Genomic DNA, 17451 nt, shown 5'->3' with positions numbered 1-17451 from the left:
ATCCCATTTTAAAATGGGTCATCTTGTGGTTTGGCATGAAGATTACTACCATAAATGAGATAATGGTGCCAGGCACGTTGTAAGGAGTCCAAAAGTGTTAACTTATCTGGACAGGGTTGCTGTTATCAGCCATGTTTTCCAGATAGAAATAAACTTGTGGAAATTAACTCACTGTGTCACGTGGCTTTAGTAAACTGTATAGAACCAGAATTTGACCCCAAATCCAGTGCTTTTCCAGCGTTCTGTTCTGACAGAAAATACCGTTCATTTGATGTGTGTGTGTTTAGCAAAACTGATTACGAAATTCAGGGCCAAGAAATCTACCTATATTTGATTATTGTTATACTTTTTATTTGCATACATATTATCAAATTTTTGCTTGGTTTTCTTTCCTTTTATCTGCTCTGAGCTCCCATCATTAGTTGTTGATGTGTTGTGGGAAAGGGATGTGAATGAACTGTTACTGAACCAATGTAAATTAATGATGAGAACCTAATGCCCAGGCAAAAAAGGATTTTCAGTGATAGCCTCGAAAAAATAATTCATGCCATTAAAATTCCCTTACTAATAATTGAAAAATAGTTGGTTGTACATCTTTAGAAATTTCATATGGTTTTATTTTGCGATGATGAGACATGGGATACCACTCAGTGTGTGGTATATTGTTTTCTAGGAGTTTCTTTTAAATTGTTTACATCGAGATTTGCAGGCTGGGATAAAGGATTTATCTAAAGAAGAAAGATTATGGGAAGTACAAAGAATTTTGACAGCCCTCAAAAGGAAACTGAGAGAAGCTAAGAGACAAGTGAGTAAATTTGGCATTTTGGTACGTCATGTCGATAATAGAATATAAACAGAATGCGCCGGAATTTTTTAAGTTAAGTTTCTCTTAAAACACAATATGTACATGTCTCCTGAAGTAAAGTTCCCTGAGTGTTCCCAGTTCTGGATTATTGATCCTTCATTTTGGTATCAGGGAAATGATCATTTAGGAAGTTGGTTTTTTGGTTTTTGTTTTTTTTAAGTCAAACATGATTTTACTAAAAGCTTGTCATTTCCTGCTTGGTTGTACTTGTAAACAGAAGCAATTGGATAGTGATACATTTCAGAGACTGCTGGGGAATTTGAAGCCTTTGAGTCAGCTCTTGGGAAACATGAGGAGGCAGTTTTATTCACCTCATAAAAGGAAGAGTAGCCTGTGACTCCTGCTAAGTTTGGGGCACACGAATCAGACTTTTCATCTCCTCTCATGTATGTTTCTTGGTTCTGGGGCCGTGGGTTGCCTAGCCAAAAGGCTGAGATCTCAGATCTGTGGACCCTCTTACAACCTGTGTTCAGATTCAATGGCAGGCCCCACAGTACTTCCAGGGAACGTTAGTCAGCATCCATCAGACTGCTAGAGCATGATCAGTGGTGGGTCACCATTGTGGTTGTGCTAACAGACAAAGACAGCTCATGTATTTATGTCGCTCTGAGATTAGAGATTTGCATTTATGTGGAAGTTAGCTTTGTCAGAGAGGAAACATGAGGTGTTTGCACATGCCTTCTAGGACTGGCAGACTGGCAAAAGCCCTTTGTGTGTTTTTCTTCCTTCTTTTCTCCTGCTTACCGATTATCTGTCTTTTTTTTTTTTTTCCCTATGCCTGTTGTCGTTCTCTTCATGCTTCAGTCTGGAACCAGTGACTGACCGATTAGCCCTCATGGTTGTAATTATTACCCACGTGGCATTGCCTCTCAGACTTGAAATGAAGGGTCTCTGACCTGTGACAGGGATAACGGATGTTTGGTTTTCATTACTCTTGCTTCTCCTCTCTCTTGGATAAAAGAATTGTGACAGAGCAAACCAGAGGCACTTTAGAAAGGATGGATTACTTTCTCTACCAGTTTTCTTTATGCTATCTCTTTATAGCTGCTCGTTCATTTATAAAATTCTCAAAAGGTTTTGTCAAGTTGATTTCAACCTTGAGAAATAAATTATTTATTTTTTTAATGTTTATTTGACAGAGAACAAGCAGGGGCAGAGAGAGAGAAGATAGGATCCAAAGCAGCCTCTGTGATAGCCAAGAGCCCGATGTGGGGCTTGAACTCACAAACCGTGAGATCATGACCTGAGCTGAAGTCGGATGTTTAACCAACTGAGCCACCCAGGCGCCCCAAAAATCCTTTATATGTAGACAACATGACTGTCTACATACAAAATCTATCAAAAAACTCATAAGTGAATTTAGCACAATTGTGGGATACAAGACTAGATACACAGAAGTCTGCTGTATTTCTGTATATTAGCAATGAGCAATCAGATATTGGACCTAAAAAGAAAAATGAAGACCTAAATAGGTGGAGTGATATATCTTAATATTGTTAAAATGTTAGGTTTTCTCAAATTTATCTGTGGATTTAATCCCAATCAAAATCTAAACAGGTGGGTTTGTAGAAATTAATAAGCTCTTCTAAAATTTATGTGAAAATACAAATGATGTAAACAGTTGTAGAAAAAGAACAACACTGGAGGACTTGTACTACCTGATGTTAAGACTTGCTGTGAAATTACAGTAACCAAGATAGTAGATGTTGGATAAAGAGAAGCAGATAGAGGAGAAAGTCCAGAAATAGACCCACCAATATATGGGCAGGTAATTTTCCACAAAGATGATAAGACAATTCAGTGGGGAAGGATTTTCTTTTCAACAAATTGTGTTGGAACAATTGAATATCTGTATGCAAGAAAAGAATGACCAAAACAAAATCCTTGACTCTTTCTACACAGCATATGCAAAAACTAAGTCAAAGTGAATCTAAGACCTAAAAAGAACTTCCAGAAGAAAGCATAGAAGATCTTACTGACTTTGACTCATGTCAGGCAGTAATTTCTTAAATAGGACACAATACCCATGAACTGTAAAAAAAAAAAAAAAAAAAATTGTTAGATTACATCTCCTCAGCATTCTAAAACCTGCTCTTCAGGGGCACCTGGGTGGCTCAGTCGGTTGAGCACCTGACTCTTGGTTTCAGCCCAGGTCGTGATTTCACAGTTCATGAGATCGAGCCCTGCGTCGGGCTCTACGCTGATGGCACAGAACCTGCTTGGAATTCTCTCTCTCCCTCTCTCTCGGCCCCTCCCCTGCTCACACATGCACATGCTCTCTCTTCTCTCTCAAAATAAATAAACATTAAAAATAAATAAAAATAAAACATGCTCTTCAAAAGACACTGAAGAAAATGAGTATACAAGGCAGAGGCTGTGACAAAATATTTGCGAAAACACATACCTGATAAAGGACTCAAATATATAAAAAACTTAAGACAACAAAATTTTTTTTTTAGAGTTTATTTTTTTTAAGCAGATTTAGGTTCGTAGCAAAATTGAGAGGAAGATACAGAGATTTCCCATATACCCTCTGCTCTCCCACCAGAGTATGGTACATTTGTTATAATAAGAATTCAGTTTTTAAAAGGGCAAAAAAGCTGGGGTGACTGGGTGGCTCAGTTAAGCGTCTGACTCTTTATTTTGGCTCAGGTCGTGATCTCATGGTTCATGGAATTGAGCCCTCCCGTTGGGCTCTGCGCTCACAGTGAGGAGCCTGCTTAGGATTCTCTGTCTTCCCCTCTCTGCCCCCCTTCCCCCTTGTGTGTGTGCACACTCTCTTAAACATTTTTTTTTAAAAAGGCAAAAAAGTTGAACAGGCACTTTACTAAAGATCACGTACAGATGACAAATAAGCACATGCAAATAAACAGTGCTCAACATCGTTTATCATAAAGGAAATACATATTGAAAACCACAGTGAGATAACACTACACGCCAACAAGAATGATTAAAAATAAAAATACCAGGTGTTGCCAAGAATGTGGCGCAACGGGAATGCTCATTGTTGCTCTTGGTAATGCAAAATGGTACAGTAATTTTGGAAAACAGTTTGGCAGTTTCTTATAAAGTTAAACATATGGTTACCATATGACCAAGCAATCCCACTTTTAAGTATTTAAAAGAAGGAAGCATATGTACCCACTCGAAGCATATATGTACGAAATGTACATAACAGCTCTGGTTATAATGGTTCAAAACCAGGAAGGATCCAAATGTCCATCAGCTGGTGAATGGATAAACAACTTGATGTACATTTATGTCATGGCATATTACTCAGCAAACTACCAATACAAACAACAAAATAGATGAATAGTAAAAGCATTATGCTGAGGGCACCTGGGTGGCTCAGCCAGTTAAGCATCTGACTCTTGCTTTTTTGGCTCAAGTCATGATCTCATGGTTTGTGGGTTGGAGCCCACTGTTGGGCTCTGTATTGCCAGGGTGAAGCCTGCTTGGGATATTCATTATCTCTCTCTCTCTCTCTCTCTTTCTCTTTCTCTCACTCTCACTCTCTCACTCTGTCTCCCTCCTTCCCTCCCTCCCCTTGTTTCCCCCTCCCTCTCTCTCAAAATAAAGAAACTTAAAAAAAAAAGCATAATGCTAAGTGAAAGAAGCTACATAAAAAAAGATACTGACTGATTCAATTTATATGACACTCAAGAAAAGGCAAAACTATAGCAATGGAAAACAGGTCAGTGGTTGCCAGAGGCCAGCAGATGGTGGAAGAACCCAAGGGTACTTTGTGTGGTGATGGAAATGTTCTGTAATGTGATTATTGTGCCGGTTACTTAACTGTATTCATTTGCCAAACTAATTGAATTGTATACTTAAAATTGACAACATCCAAACAAACAAAAAGATCACAGAAGGTCATTTATATGGATGGGTTCCAGAAATGGTGAGCACGTTAACCAGAATTAAACATTTTTCATAGTGCGACCACAGACTAAGATGCACACCTTTTTTGGAAGCACAGTTAACAAATGCTCATCTATCCAGTGGGTCACCTGACTGTTACTGCTACTTTTGCAATTCTGGGAAGTGAGAAGGAAGTTTGGTGATGGTGTGGAATTGTTGAATATGTGTTACATAGGGGCTGAGCAGTTCTTTTTCATTTGTCTCACCCAATAGGAGTGTGAAACCAAGATTGCACAAGAGATTGCCAGTCTTTCAAAAGAGGATGTTTCCAAAGAAGAAATGAATGAAAATGAAGAAGTTATAAATATTCTCCTTGCTCAGGTAAGCTAAACTTTTTCTCTACTTTGCAAGATCCTTTCTTAAAAATAAAAATTGTACATAATTAAGGTATACAGCGTGATGGTTGATACACCTATACATAGTGAAGTGATTACTATGGTGAAGCTAATTAACATTGTTTCCTCATACAGTTACGTTTTTCTTTTGTGATGGGAACACCTGAAATCTATTCTTTTAGTACATTTCCACTAGTTAATACAATGTTATTAACTATAGTCCTCATGCCTGTATACTAGATCTCTAGACTTACTTATCCTTTGTAATTGCAACTTTGTATCTTTTGACCAACATCTCGCCATTTTCCCCATCCCTTTGCCTCTGGTAACCACTGTTCTACTCTCTACTTCTATGAGTTCTTTTTTTTTTTTTTTTTTTAACATTCCACATAGAAGTGAGATCATACAGTATTTGTCTTTCTATGTATGGCTTGTTTCACTTAGCATGGTGTCCTCCAGGTTCATTGTCATAAATGGCAAGATTTCCTTCTTTCTCATGGCTGAATAATATTCCTGTGTCTGTGTGTGTTTGTACACACCCCGCATCTATCCATTCATGCATTGACCACGAAGCTGTTTTCATATTTTGACTATTGTGAATAATGCTGCAGTAAACATGGCAGGGCAGGTATCTCTTCAGTCTTCTTTTCATTTCCTTTGGGTATATGCCCAGAGGTGGAATTGCTGGATCGTATGGCAGTTCTTCTGTTCTGTTTTTCATAACGGCTGGGTTCAGTTTACATTCCTACCAACAGTGTGCTCTGTGAATGTGGTATATCACATTTATTGACTTGCATATTTTGGACCATCCTTACGCCCCAGAGATCAATCCTTCTTGATCATGGTGTATGATCTCTTTGCTTCTGTGTTCATCAAGGATATTGACCTGTAATTTTCTTTTCTTGTAGTGTCTTTGTCTGGCTCTGGTAATCATAATGCTGGCCTTATAAAAGGAAGTTTGAGAGCATTCTTTTTTCCATTTTCTTGGAAGAGTTTGAAAAGGATTGGCATTACTTCTTTAAATGTTTGGTAGAATTTACCTGTGAAGCCATCTGGTTGTGGTTTTTGCTTGGTTGGGTGATTTTTGAGAACTGATTCAGTGTTTGTACGACTCTGTTCAGATTTGCTATGCCGTCATGGGTCAGTCTTGGCAGGTACTGTGTTTCTAAGAACATACCCATTTCTTCTAGGTTATCCAGTTTGTTGGCGTATAAATGTTTATAGTAGTCTCTCATGATGCTTTGTATTCCTGCGGTATCAGTTGTAGTTTTTCCTCTTTCATGTATAACTTTGAGTCCTTTTATTCTAGCTAAAGGTTTGTCAATTTTGTCTTTTCAAAAGACGAATTCTTGGAGTGCCTGGGTGGCTCAGTCGTTTGAGTGTCTGACTCTTGATTTTGGTTCAGGTCTTGATCTTTGTGGGTTCAAGTCCCACATTGGGCTTTGCACTGAAAGCTCAGAGCCTGCTTGGGATTCTCTCTCCCTTTCCCTCTCTGCCCCTCTGTGCATGCTACTGTGCACGTGTGTGCTCTCTCAAAAATAAACATTTACAAAAATAAAAACAACTCTTAGTTTCATTAATCTTTTGTATTGTTTTTCTAGTCTCTATTTCATTTATTTCTGCTCTAATCTGTATTATTTCCTCCCTTTTGCCAATTGTAAGTTTGTTCTTTTTCTAGTTCCTTCAGCTGTAAAGATACGTTGTTTGAGATCTTTCTTTTTTCTTAATGAAGGCATTTATCACCATAAACTTCCCTCTTCGAGTTGCTCTTACTTCATCCTATAGTTTTGACACGTTGTGTTTCTACTTTCATTCATCTGTAGATATTTGATTTCTTCTTTGACCCGTTGGTCCTTCAAGAGTGTGTTGCAAGACTCTAAATGGTCCTCATATATTATAATTTGAGAAGCTCAACCACAGAGGTGTGAGTCTTTTAAAGAAACTCGAAAGATGATTAAGTGGCTTTAATGGGATCATGCCTGTTGTATTTGTTGGTTTTAACTTTTATGTGGTGTTTGCTGAAGTGTTCAAGAGAAACTATCCTCTACTGACTGCTACTTACTGGACACTGTTCTAGATGCTTAATCTCATTTTATCCACACACAGGGCTGAGTTATAATGTTTTCCGTAACTTACAGGGGAGTTGTAATTAATTTGTTTCATGTTAATGAGATGGCAGTTTAAAAAAAATTAAAGTTTATTCTTTCATTTTGAGAGAGAAAGAGTGTGTGAGTGAGCGGGGGAGGGGGAGAGAGAGAATCCCAAGCAGGCTCTGCCCTGCCAGCACAGAGCCCAACGCAGGGCTTGAGCCCATCAACCATGTGATCATGGGCTGAAACCAAGAGTCAGACACTTAACCAATTGAGCCACGGAAGCGCCCAGACTTTTAATATTTTAAAATGTGTTTTTCCTGACCACAAAGTTTGGGATCCTTGAAATGTAACAGTATAGATTTTATCTGATTGTTGTTGCTGATAACACCTGTTTAGATATTTTCATTTTATTCTTTGTGGGTGAACTCATTTGTTGGAGATGAATTGCTTTATTATTCATTCATTGGTTTGACAAATAGCTCTTGAGTATCTACTGTATTCCAGGCATAGAGTTGGAAATGCGCTCCTGTCTTTCTCTGCATTTCTCAAGTCAGCCTCACTCTGTTCTGGAAACTCCCAGAGGTTAACCAGAAATGAAGTCCTAGGTTCTGATGGCAGTCTGTGTATTTCCAGAAATTCACCTGTGTGGGGTACCTAAAGCTTTACAAGTTCCGTTCCTTTTCTGTCACTTTTTTTTTTTTTTTAAATGTTTATTCATTTCTGGGAGAGAAAGTGAGATAGAGTGCTAGTGGGGGGAGGGGCAGAGAGAGAGGAAGACACGGAATCTGAAGCAGGCTCTGAGCTGTCAACACAGAGCCCGATGTGGGGCTCGAACCCATGAACTGCAAGATCATGGCCTGAGCTGAAGTTGGGCGTTTAACTGAGCCACCCAGGGGTCCCCCTTTTCTTTCACTTCTGAGAAGGACATTGTTTTGCCTAGCAGGAACACAGCTCTTCCCCTGAAGACAGGATAAAGTCCCAGATTATGTCTTTAGTTCAGAGTTTTTCAGTCTGACATTTTTCAGAACATGAGCTTTAATGGGTCCCCTGGGGTAAAGGGAAAGCATCTGTGTTTAGAAACACATGGGGAGGGAACGCTGCATATTACATCTCTGAGAGCTTGCTCGTGCTTGCTGGAGGCTTTGAGTACTTCCCTCTAGAATTTGACCCCAGTGGCGTTCAGGTTCAAACACAGGTGCTTATCCTTTCAATACCTAGAAGTTGAGAAGGCAATGCTGTAGACCCTTGCCTCAGACTCCTTGTTTTCCATAGCCTGACATTTCTGCCTCTGAAATTTTGTCTGCTTTGGTTCTTTTCTAGACTCATTTCTAGACTCATAGGTTGGAGGGGTTAGCTTCCCTTTGGTGATCCAGTTTTAGAAATGCATATCTGTGAAAGCAGAATATCTACTGTTTATCATCTCTGGGGACGTGGGTTGAGGAGGACGGTGGATTTTGGTGAGGAGGAAAGATTTCATCTGGGAATGTTTTCCCTTTACTAGGATTTGCTTTAAGGTAATATACCAGCTGTGTATCTCCTGGGTCCTTCTTTTCCTAGTTCTATCTTGACCCCGAAATAGATAAGAGAGGTCCTTACTGAGAAGTAGAAAGGCATTCAGGAGGGACTGGGAATCAAAAACAGACCTTTGTGCCCAGGGTACTGGTTCATCGGGAGCCTTTGCAAATTGAGGACAGGGGATTCTGAGGTGGCATTTTTTGTCTTGGGAAAAATCTAGATATTCCTCCCAAATAACTTAGTCTACTTTTTCTCAGCCTTTCCATGACATTAGTTAGGGAAACAGGATTATAAGCTTTGTAGTACAAGCTTTCCCATAACTTGTGTTACATATGGGGCTAAAGAATTTAAGGCAACATAGGAGACCCCAAAAGGTGACATTCCCTAGACTCGTACTCTCGAAGGTGCTCACCAGTGGTCATTATTTCAGGAGAACGAGATCCTGACTGAACAGGAGGAGCTTCTAGCCATGGAGCAGTTTCTGCGCCGACAGATCGCCTCCGAAAAAGAAGAGATCGAACGCCTCAGAGCTGAGATTGCTGAAATTCAGAGGTAGAGGAAAGCAGAGGGTCTTAGTTTTAAGTTCGCAAGAACGTTTACTGAAAAATGCACGTAGTTGTTTCAACTCTCAGACTTCCACGCAAAAGAAGTGGGCATCCGAACCGGTCAGCTTTACCGTTTCTTCCTAAGTGGCTCCACTGAGTGGACCCGTGGAGCGCTGGTGAAGGGGAAGGAAGGGCGGGAGGGCAGCGGTGCGCGCTCCTCTGCTCACCGGCTCTCTCGGCCTCCCGCCCGCAGCCGCCAGCAGCACGGCCGCAGCGAGACCGAGGAGTACTCCTCCGACAGCGAGAGCGAGAGCGAGGACGAGGAGGAGCTGCAGATCATCCTGGAGGACCTCCAGAGGCAGAACGAGGAGCTAGAAGTGAGCACCGGCTTCCAGAAAGTTTCCCTTAGAAGCGGTCTTCCTTTCTGTGGGAACGAGCGGGGAGGCTGAGGAGAGAGCTGAGGGGACGTCTCACCGGAGCCGGCCGGGCGCGCCGCACAGTGTGGCCTCAGCGGGCGTCCTTGGGCTGTGGCGGCTGCCCCGACTGCCCTCGAACCGCTGCGAAAGATCTGGGCTCAGTTCCTAGAGATGAGCAGAAAGAGCAATGCTGGTGGAAGAGGTCGAAAAGCCTCCTGACTCTCCTGTGGGTAAAATGGGGACAGAGCTTTCTCTTGTCCCTTAACCCTCGGAGCAGCCAGTGTGTCGGCCCCAGGGATCGGGGAGGCAACCGCGTGGTGAAAAGCAAGAGATTTCTGTGATCGCGATCGGAGTTCCCCTGCTTACCCCAGATTAATCATTGTCTCCAGATGTACCTCAGGGGTTGAGAGAGGAGAGCCGTTCTCGTCTTGCTCTAAGAACAGGGCGACGGCTTGCTTTCCCTCGTCCCGATGCACTCAGCTGCTGGGGCAAATCAGCCTCCCACTGCATAGAAAATAGAATCCCGCACAAAACTGCCGCCCACAGAAGTCCCGTGGACAGAGTTCAGAGGGGCTGCCCACCAAGGTCCACGTCCCAGGACACTGGCTACGGCCACGGGTGTGTCGTGGGAGAAGCAGAGCAGCGGTTGAGGCCTGGGCCACCAGGTGGCTTCCCTTCTTTACAAGGGCCTCCCATTGGCACTTTATTTTGCTTTCCTAACACTTGGCAGACCACGGGAAAATCCTAAGTAGGAAGATCTATTCCAGAATTGCAGTACTTGGGATCTAGGTGTAGCCGCTGTAAGAGAGGATACTCTCGCGGTTTGGACAAGACGGTTATGTCCCTCGCCTGGCAGACATGCACGTCTGCCACCCTCCACACGGGAAGCCCTCCCCCCACGTGGAAAACATTTGGGGTCCAGAGTGGCCTTAGGTCTTGCCCACTCTCAGCAGGAAGGGGGAAGGAATCCAAGGATGCCTGGTGGTTAAGGGCCTCCGCTCATACCTTGTTAGCAAAGGCACAGTCACGTGGCTGTAGGTAGCTGCCAGGGAGCCTGGGCAACGCAGGCTGCATAGAAATGCCACAGCACAGAGAGGAGAGGGTGCGCCGTGCAGCCAGTAAGTAGCCTGCTACCGAGGGAGGTTTGTAGGATTCTGGGATTAGCTACTGTCTCGCTACCTCGACTTTGCTGAATGCAGGCAGATAATCTAGAACTGATAGTTTTCTGTAGTTTGCTTCAGTAGCACAGTTCAGGTGTAAAGAAATGCCATTCACAAAAGACAAAGGACGTTCACTTTTGAGATAAATCTGGGATTTGATCCTGTCTCTGACGTCCCCCTCTAATTGCTGGTCAAGTCCCTCTCATCTTCTGCTTACTTAGGGCTAGTCAGGAGCCAGTTCAAAACATACACCTACTTGAAACACTGAGATATTTATTATTATTAAGCGGACTGTTTTCTCTTGGTACATTTATGTTTTCCAGATGTGTTCACTCTTCTGTAATTAGCAGCAGTTTCGTTCTTGAATTTTGTGCATTCGGGGTCAAGGTGTTGACGTGTCTCATTTGCGCATCCGTGTTCCTGTCTCCAGTCTCACAACTGAGTTGACTAAAACAGAATAGATTGCTGTGTAGCACACCCTTGCTAACTGTTCTCTATTCCTGAATCTGTTCCTTTGGACCTTCTTGCTTAAGTGACGACTGTTCTTTTGTCGTTCCTCAAGATAAAGAACAATCATTTGAATCAAGCAATTCACGAAGAGCGAGAGGCCATCGTCGAGCTGCGGGTGCAGCTCCGCCTGCTTCAGCTGCAGCGAGCCAAGCCCGAGCCGCCAGGGCAGGACGACGAGGAGCCCGAGAGGCGCGGGGCCGGCCAGCCGCCCAGAGACGGCGCCCCGGAGACGAAAGCGGCTAAGGAGCAGGCCAAGCCGTCACCGAGCAGAGACAGGAAGGAGACGCCCATCTGAGCAGCCCAGACCCAACGAGACCCGTGCATCTTACTGTAATCCCGAGAGTCAGAGTGCACAACTCTGTGCTGTACATTCTGTAAAGATGTCTTTTCTCCTCAGACTCTTTCTTCTCTCACACGTATGACTTCTCCGCGTCAGGCTCAGGTTACACGGGAGGACAAAGCAGTGCACGCATTGTGGGCTTGTAGGGGACAGATGAGTTTTCCAGATAGTGTCAGCTTATTTGAAGATTAATTTTCCTTGTTAACTTAAAACTATTTTAACCCTTGAGTGGCTTCTTTTTAAACCAAAAATCGTCTTTCTTTGCTTTTTTATTACAGCAGAATCAGGATCTCTTTCTCTCGGCGGGGGTTGGGTTGGGGTGGGGGTGGGGGGGGTGGAGCCAAACAAGGTAAATCCTGTTCCTGCCTTGTGGATTGCCCCGTAGTGTCACCCTCCGGGATCTCTGCTTACTAGTCACTCTTGCTTGTGCCTTTTACACCTTCTCGGTGCAGATTCTATAATGGGGAGCTGCCTCAGATTTCCTGACTGGCCAGAATGGCTGTTACTGAGGTTACCTTTGCCCACCCTTGTCACCCTTTCCTTTGACGGCCCTAAACCAGTCCATGAACCTGAGTCACCGGATGGCCTGACCTGTCACAGAGCTGCCAGTGGAGCCCGCCCGCTGGCCCCGGGGCAGCGTGGCCCCCGTGTAGGAGCAGCCGCCAGGCTCCTGCGGGCTCCGCTGCCGGTGATCACATGCTTTTCAGTGGGTTGGTCGGAGGTAGCCGCCTGACCTGAGGCCTCCACACACAGGACCGGTTCCTTAACCCGGAGATCTTCTCGTGTGACTGATCTTCCATTAAACACAGGATGACTTAGATTGCTTGCTTGGGCTGGAATGTAAAAGTCTCTCTGCCTGAATAAGCCATATATGCTCTTAAACAAAAGTGTTCAATTACCCGTATCCTATGATCTCAGTGAACCTGCTGACGGACTCCCAATTGACAAGATTGAGCAATAGAAAAAAACTTTTCCTTTAAATGATAGCTGTGATTCCCCGACCCCGTTTTCTTGCTTCTGTAACTTCTCCGGTGACTGAGGCATCTGGGAGGTCAGCTCTCGGGCACCTTTGTTCAGTCACGCTCTGTCTGAATAAATGGCACCCGTGAGGTAGGTCAGCTCTCATGGCTGTGAAGATAAACCCCACGCACTCAAGGTGATGGAAACAAACCCCCCACGAGGGCTCTGTCCTCTCCTAGTTACTATTTATTTTCAGCACCTGTTTGATGCGGTTTTTTATTCTCTACCTATTGCACTGTTGTGACTTGTTGGCCATTGTTTGATTTTTGTACGAAAAAAAGCTTTGTTATAGAAATCAGCATACTATTTTTTTAAATCTGGAGAGAAGATATTATGGTGACTGAAAATATGGTCAGGTGTCAAATATAAACGTATAAAAGCCTTCTTGCTGTCCTGTTGGTCATATTACATTTATTTTATATTTACTGGCAATATCGAAGGTTTCTTTTTTGTTTGTGTAAACTCTAATTTCTATCAAGGTGTCATGGATTTTTAAAATTAGTATTTCATTACAACTGTCTCCGCATTCGTTAATTTTTGCCAGGACCATTATTGATCAAATAAATTCAACAGCCATTTGAGGAAAAACAAACCAACAAACAAAAGCATCTTGTTTTTTTGTGCACCTTTCTTTGAAGTAGCGTCCTGTGGCTGACAAGGAGTTGGTCTGATACTGCTTCCAAGAGTGAACTAACCTTCTGTTTGGACTCTCCGTGTGTTCCTCGCCCCGGTGGACTTGGTGCCCCTCGCTGGTTTCTAGGGTTTACTGTGCTCCTTCCCAATAGGTGCTTACCTGCTGAGGGAGCACGTCTGCACAGCCAGCCGACCGGGATCGGGTCTGCGGCTTCTTCTGTGAGCGACGTCCTGTGGACAGTGGAACGTGCCCTTCGAAAATGTCGCACAGGTCAGTCGGCCCAACGTGGCAGGAGGGCACGTCGGTTATTGCAAAGTCCCTTTCCTTTAGGGGCTGACATTCCTGGTTAAGATTCCATCACCGGGAGAGCTGAACCTGTAATTCAGTGGTGGTTTGCTGACATGGGACTTAGCGTAAGCGACTGTTTTGGGCCTCTTGTCTGGTTTCTGATAATTCCCACTTGATGAGACTCTCAGCCTCGAGAGATGTGATCAAAATATAAGGCATTAGTGCTTCTCTCTATCACTCTGAGGTTCTTGCAGTTTTTGCCAAATCTCTGTAGCGTTTCGCAGATCATGGTGTTGGGTTCACAGTCTTTAAGCTGGCCATTCTCTGTCCCTTTTCTCCTGTTCTATCTTAAGGAGTTTGCGTGGTGCTTAGTGGCTGCAGACACACAGTTAAAGCTTTTGAGAGATTCCGCGCACCGTGGAGCTACTGTGATCGTAAGCAGGATAATGCTGAGCGCACTTATCCAGAGTGCACTTCGGAGCCCTTGTTCCCAAGACCCAAGTCAGTGAACAAAGATTTCCCTGTCGAAGGAGTCACGTAAGGGCCGCCTGGGTGGCTCATTCGGTCAAACGGCCGACTCTTGATCTCCGCTCAGGTCATGGTCTCATGGTTTGTGGGTTCGAGTCCCGCATTGGGCTCTGCACTGACAGCGTGGAGCCTGCTTGGGATTCTCTCTCTCCCCACCCCCGCCCCCCTCTCTCTCAGAAAAAATAAAAATTTAAAAAAATTTTGTTTTGAAGGAGTCACTTAAGCCAGTTGGCTTGTACACAGACCTCATGTAGCTGGAGTGTCAACCTCCACGTAAGTGTCGATCCAAATGCAGGGAGCACAGACACCTCCTTGCTCAGCTGCCGGATAACTGATGGCTTTCCTATCATGGAGCCCATCTTTGGCGAGAGAGCTGAGGGTTTTTTGTTGTCATCGGGCAGCTAATTGCTTTAGCAGCAGATTCTTCAGTATCTTCGGAGTTCAGGAGAGGTTCCTGATCATAGCTTCATTTGCACTTAGCCCGGTGAGTAGGGGAATCTGTTGAAGGAAGTGAATTTGGAATCGATTACGCCTCCTGGAAATTCTGGTTTGAGTCTGTGGCTTGGGACTGGACAGCTGATCGCCATGAAGGCCAGTCTAATTTCCGGATCTGTAGGCTGCTCAGGTGGTTTTATTCTAGTCAACATCTTGTGTCTGTTTCTTTGTCCGGAGCCTGGAGGCAAGGTCCCCCGGGTTTGGGGTTAACTGGAGACAGGGAGATGGAGCCTGAGGGTTAGGGAGCCTGACAGGATTGAGGTGGCTGAGCTTGTTCCAGAGAAACTGAGGCATCGGGAATCAGAGAGAAATTTGTGATGGACAGAACTATAGGCTCACCAGCATCGTGGCAAATCCCACGATTGTTTGGATGCGATTACCCGCTTGAGAGAATTTTCTGGGCCAGAGGCAAGGCAAAAAAGGCTGAAGAAAAGAATCCTAAAGACCTTCATGATGTAAGAATTGGGAAAAGGATGGCCAGAGAGGGAAGGGGGAGTAGAAGGAAACACTCTTGGCCCTGTGTCTTGGGATGATGTTGGCTCGATGTCGGCTACTTGCCTTCCTGGTCAGTTTTATCTTGAGGTCTCCAGCATTTGCACAGGACCGGATGTCAGGTGGGGCCATCTTGTGAAATAAACACCCAGGGTTCAACGCCTTGCAGTTTGGCAGCACAGAGTACCTGGCGGGGCCTGTCCACAAATCTCACTGTTACAGAAGCATCGGAGTAGAGCAACCGTTTGTAAATGACAGAAGACTTCAACGGGCCCGTGCTTAAGGAGCCAACGGGTTCACCGGAGAAGGAAGTGGAGTTACTTCTGTGGCATATGATCATTTAGGGTAATAACTGGACACTGAGAGCTTTGACAGATCTCTAGAAACTTCGGTTCAGATCTCTAGAAACTTCGGTTTTCTGGTACATCCACACACATATAGCCTGAGGTTTACTGTACACACAAAACCAAAGCATTTGACGGCGCTTCCCACATATTTGAACATATTAAATTAATGAGAGACAGCCTTTGAAGTCTTTCGGGAGCCCTCTGGGATAAATCTCAAGCTAGTTTAAAGTTAAAAAGACTATTGAGAATTTTAAGAAAATGTTAAAAGATTTGAACATTTGATTAAACAGGATAACAGGTAATTATGAAATAATTGTGTAACAAAAGTGGCAATAGAAAACGTTAAGGTAGGGGCGCCTGGGTGGCTCAGTCAGTGGAGCATCCGACTTTGGCTGAGGTCATGATCTCATGTTCGTGGGTTCGAGACCCACGTCGGATCCTGTGCTGACAGCTCAGCCTGGAGCTGTCTTTGGATTCTGTGTCTCCCTCTCTCTGCTCCTCCCCTGCTTATGCTGTCTCTCAAAAAATAAAACTTTATAATTAAAAAAAAATGTTACGGTAAATATAGAAAATTAAGGTAAATACAGGTGAACAAAAGTTAGCTTTCTCAGTATGACAAAGACTGGATTTTCTTAAGTAATCAAACACCTGATATAAGACTGTAGACAGCACAGTAAGTTATTTGGGAAAGAAAAAAATCTTTGCTATCCAAAGGTTAAAAAAAGAACAACCACAAAACAACCTTTGCAGCAGTTGCTTAGGTTCTTAGTAGCAGACCAATAATCTAAGAAAACTTTGTCCTTTTAACGGAGAGAAAACCAAATTCTAATTTTGTACCAGTGTACTTTTGATATTAAAACTCATTTTTTAAAAAACTTTAATAAATCTATTCCAATCTTAGCCAGCTTGACCACATGTAAAATCCTGCCAAGATTCTCTTTCCACAAACCTTCTACAACTTTTTTCTATCCATTCAGATTTTGTCCTAGGTTTTCTCTTTTAATTCTGGAAAATTCAACCAATCATTTTACATTCCTTACCTATTTTCCATACACAGATGTTTCCTTCCGCCCTTATAATTTCTAAGTAGCTTTCATTACACACATGGAGAAGAACTTGGAAGCCTTAGATCTTTCGTTCCTAGTGAAAACTAAGAAGTAAGCAAATGTGGACCGTAAAGCCTGCATTCTGTGGACTGGCAAATTTATAAATACATTTTCAAAGTTGCTAAAAGCATATTCTTTCTCTTGGTAAAATTTCCAATGCAGCACAAAAACGGGTTTACTGGTAGATCCGAATGTCTTCACCTCCTCTGTAAAAGGAAGCCAAAGTGGTTAAAACCTTTGTTGAGTCAATGTTTTGGTATTTTTATCTTATTTGGAAAGTGATCTAGATACTCCATGAATATGCATTATCTGTCTCAGTATAACTTTAAGGCTTCAAGTTACCAAAAAGATTTTGAAAACTACTTTTAAGTAGACATACCAAAAAGCACAATTGTTGTTGAAAAGTTCATTTATAAAGTTTTATCTTGCATCTATTTTAATTCACTTGCCCTTAACAATTTAGACCGGTCATTGAAATTTTCCTGCAATTAAGCAGCTAACCACCATCTTATCTTTCTTGCTGACAAAATCTGTAACAGACATAATGTGAGCCTATTTGATTTTTAAGTAAACTAAGGTAGAATAAAAGTTATATGTACACATTATATTTAATGTTAGTAACTCTAAAGACATGCCTGTTTTAGTTAAACCAACAAACTTAAACTAGCTTTTATGTACTGAAGATTATCCTAGATCACATGAACTAGAAAGTCTTTTGGGTTAGTTCCAGTATTTCTGAGAGGATACTTGATTTACATAATACTTGTCTGTCTTTAAGCCAATTAAATAGGGCTCTTTACAAATTAATTTTGGCAACACCTTTTGGAGCTAAAAAAGAAAT

General features: G+C 43.0%; 1 protein-coding gene across 1 annotated transcript in view; it reads left to right on the top strand.

The window, feature by feature from the left end:
- The window catches only part of RALBP1 (ralA binding protein 1), a 47841-nt gene extending 34739 nt beyond the window's left edge, over positions 1-13102 (top strand). Inside the window, exons 6-10 of the mRNA XM_025931189.2 lie at positions 674-805; positions 5000-5107; positions 9160-9281; positions 9528-9651; positions 11413-13102. Of these exons, the coding sequence (XP_025786974.1) occupies positions 674-805; positions 5000-5107; positions 9160-9281; positions 9528-9651; positions 11413-11655 (729 nt within the window). The 3' untranslated portion in view covers positions 11656-13102. The remainder of the gene's footprint in view (positions 1-673; positions 806-4999; positions 5108-9159; positions 9282-9527; positions 9652-11412) is intronic.
- The last annotated feature ends 4349 nt before the right edge of the window (positions 13103-17451 follow it).

This window comes from Puma concolor, chromosome D3 (genome assembly GCF_028749965.1).
Source record: "Puma concolor isolate L17-30 chromosome D3, mPumCon1.1.hap2, whole genome shotgun sequence".
NCBI lineage: Eukaryota > Metazoa > Chordata > Mammalia > Carnivora > Felidae > Puma > Puma concolor.
The sequence above is the reverse complement of the archived record's forward strand: the minus strand, read 5'-3'. Positions and strand labels throughout refer to the sequence as shown.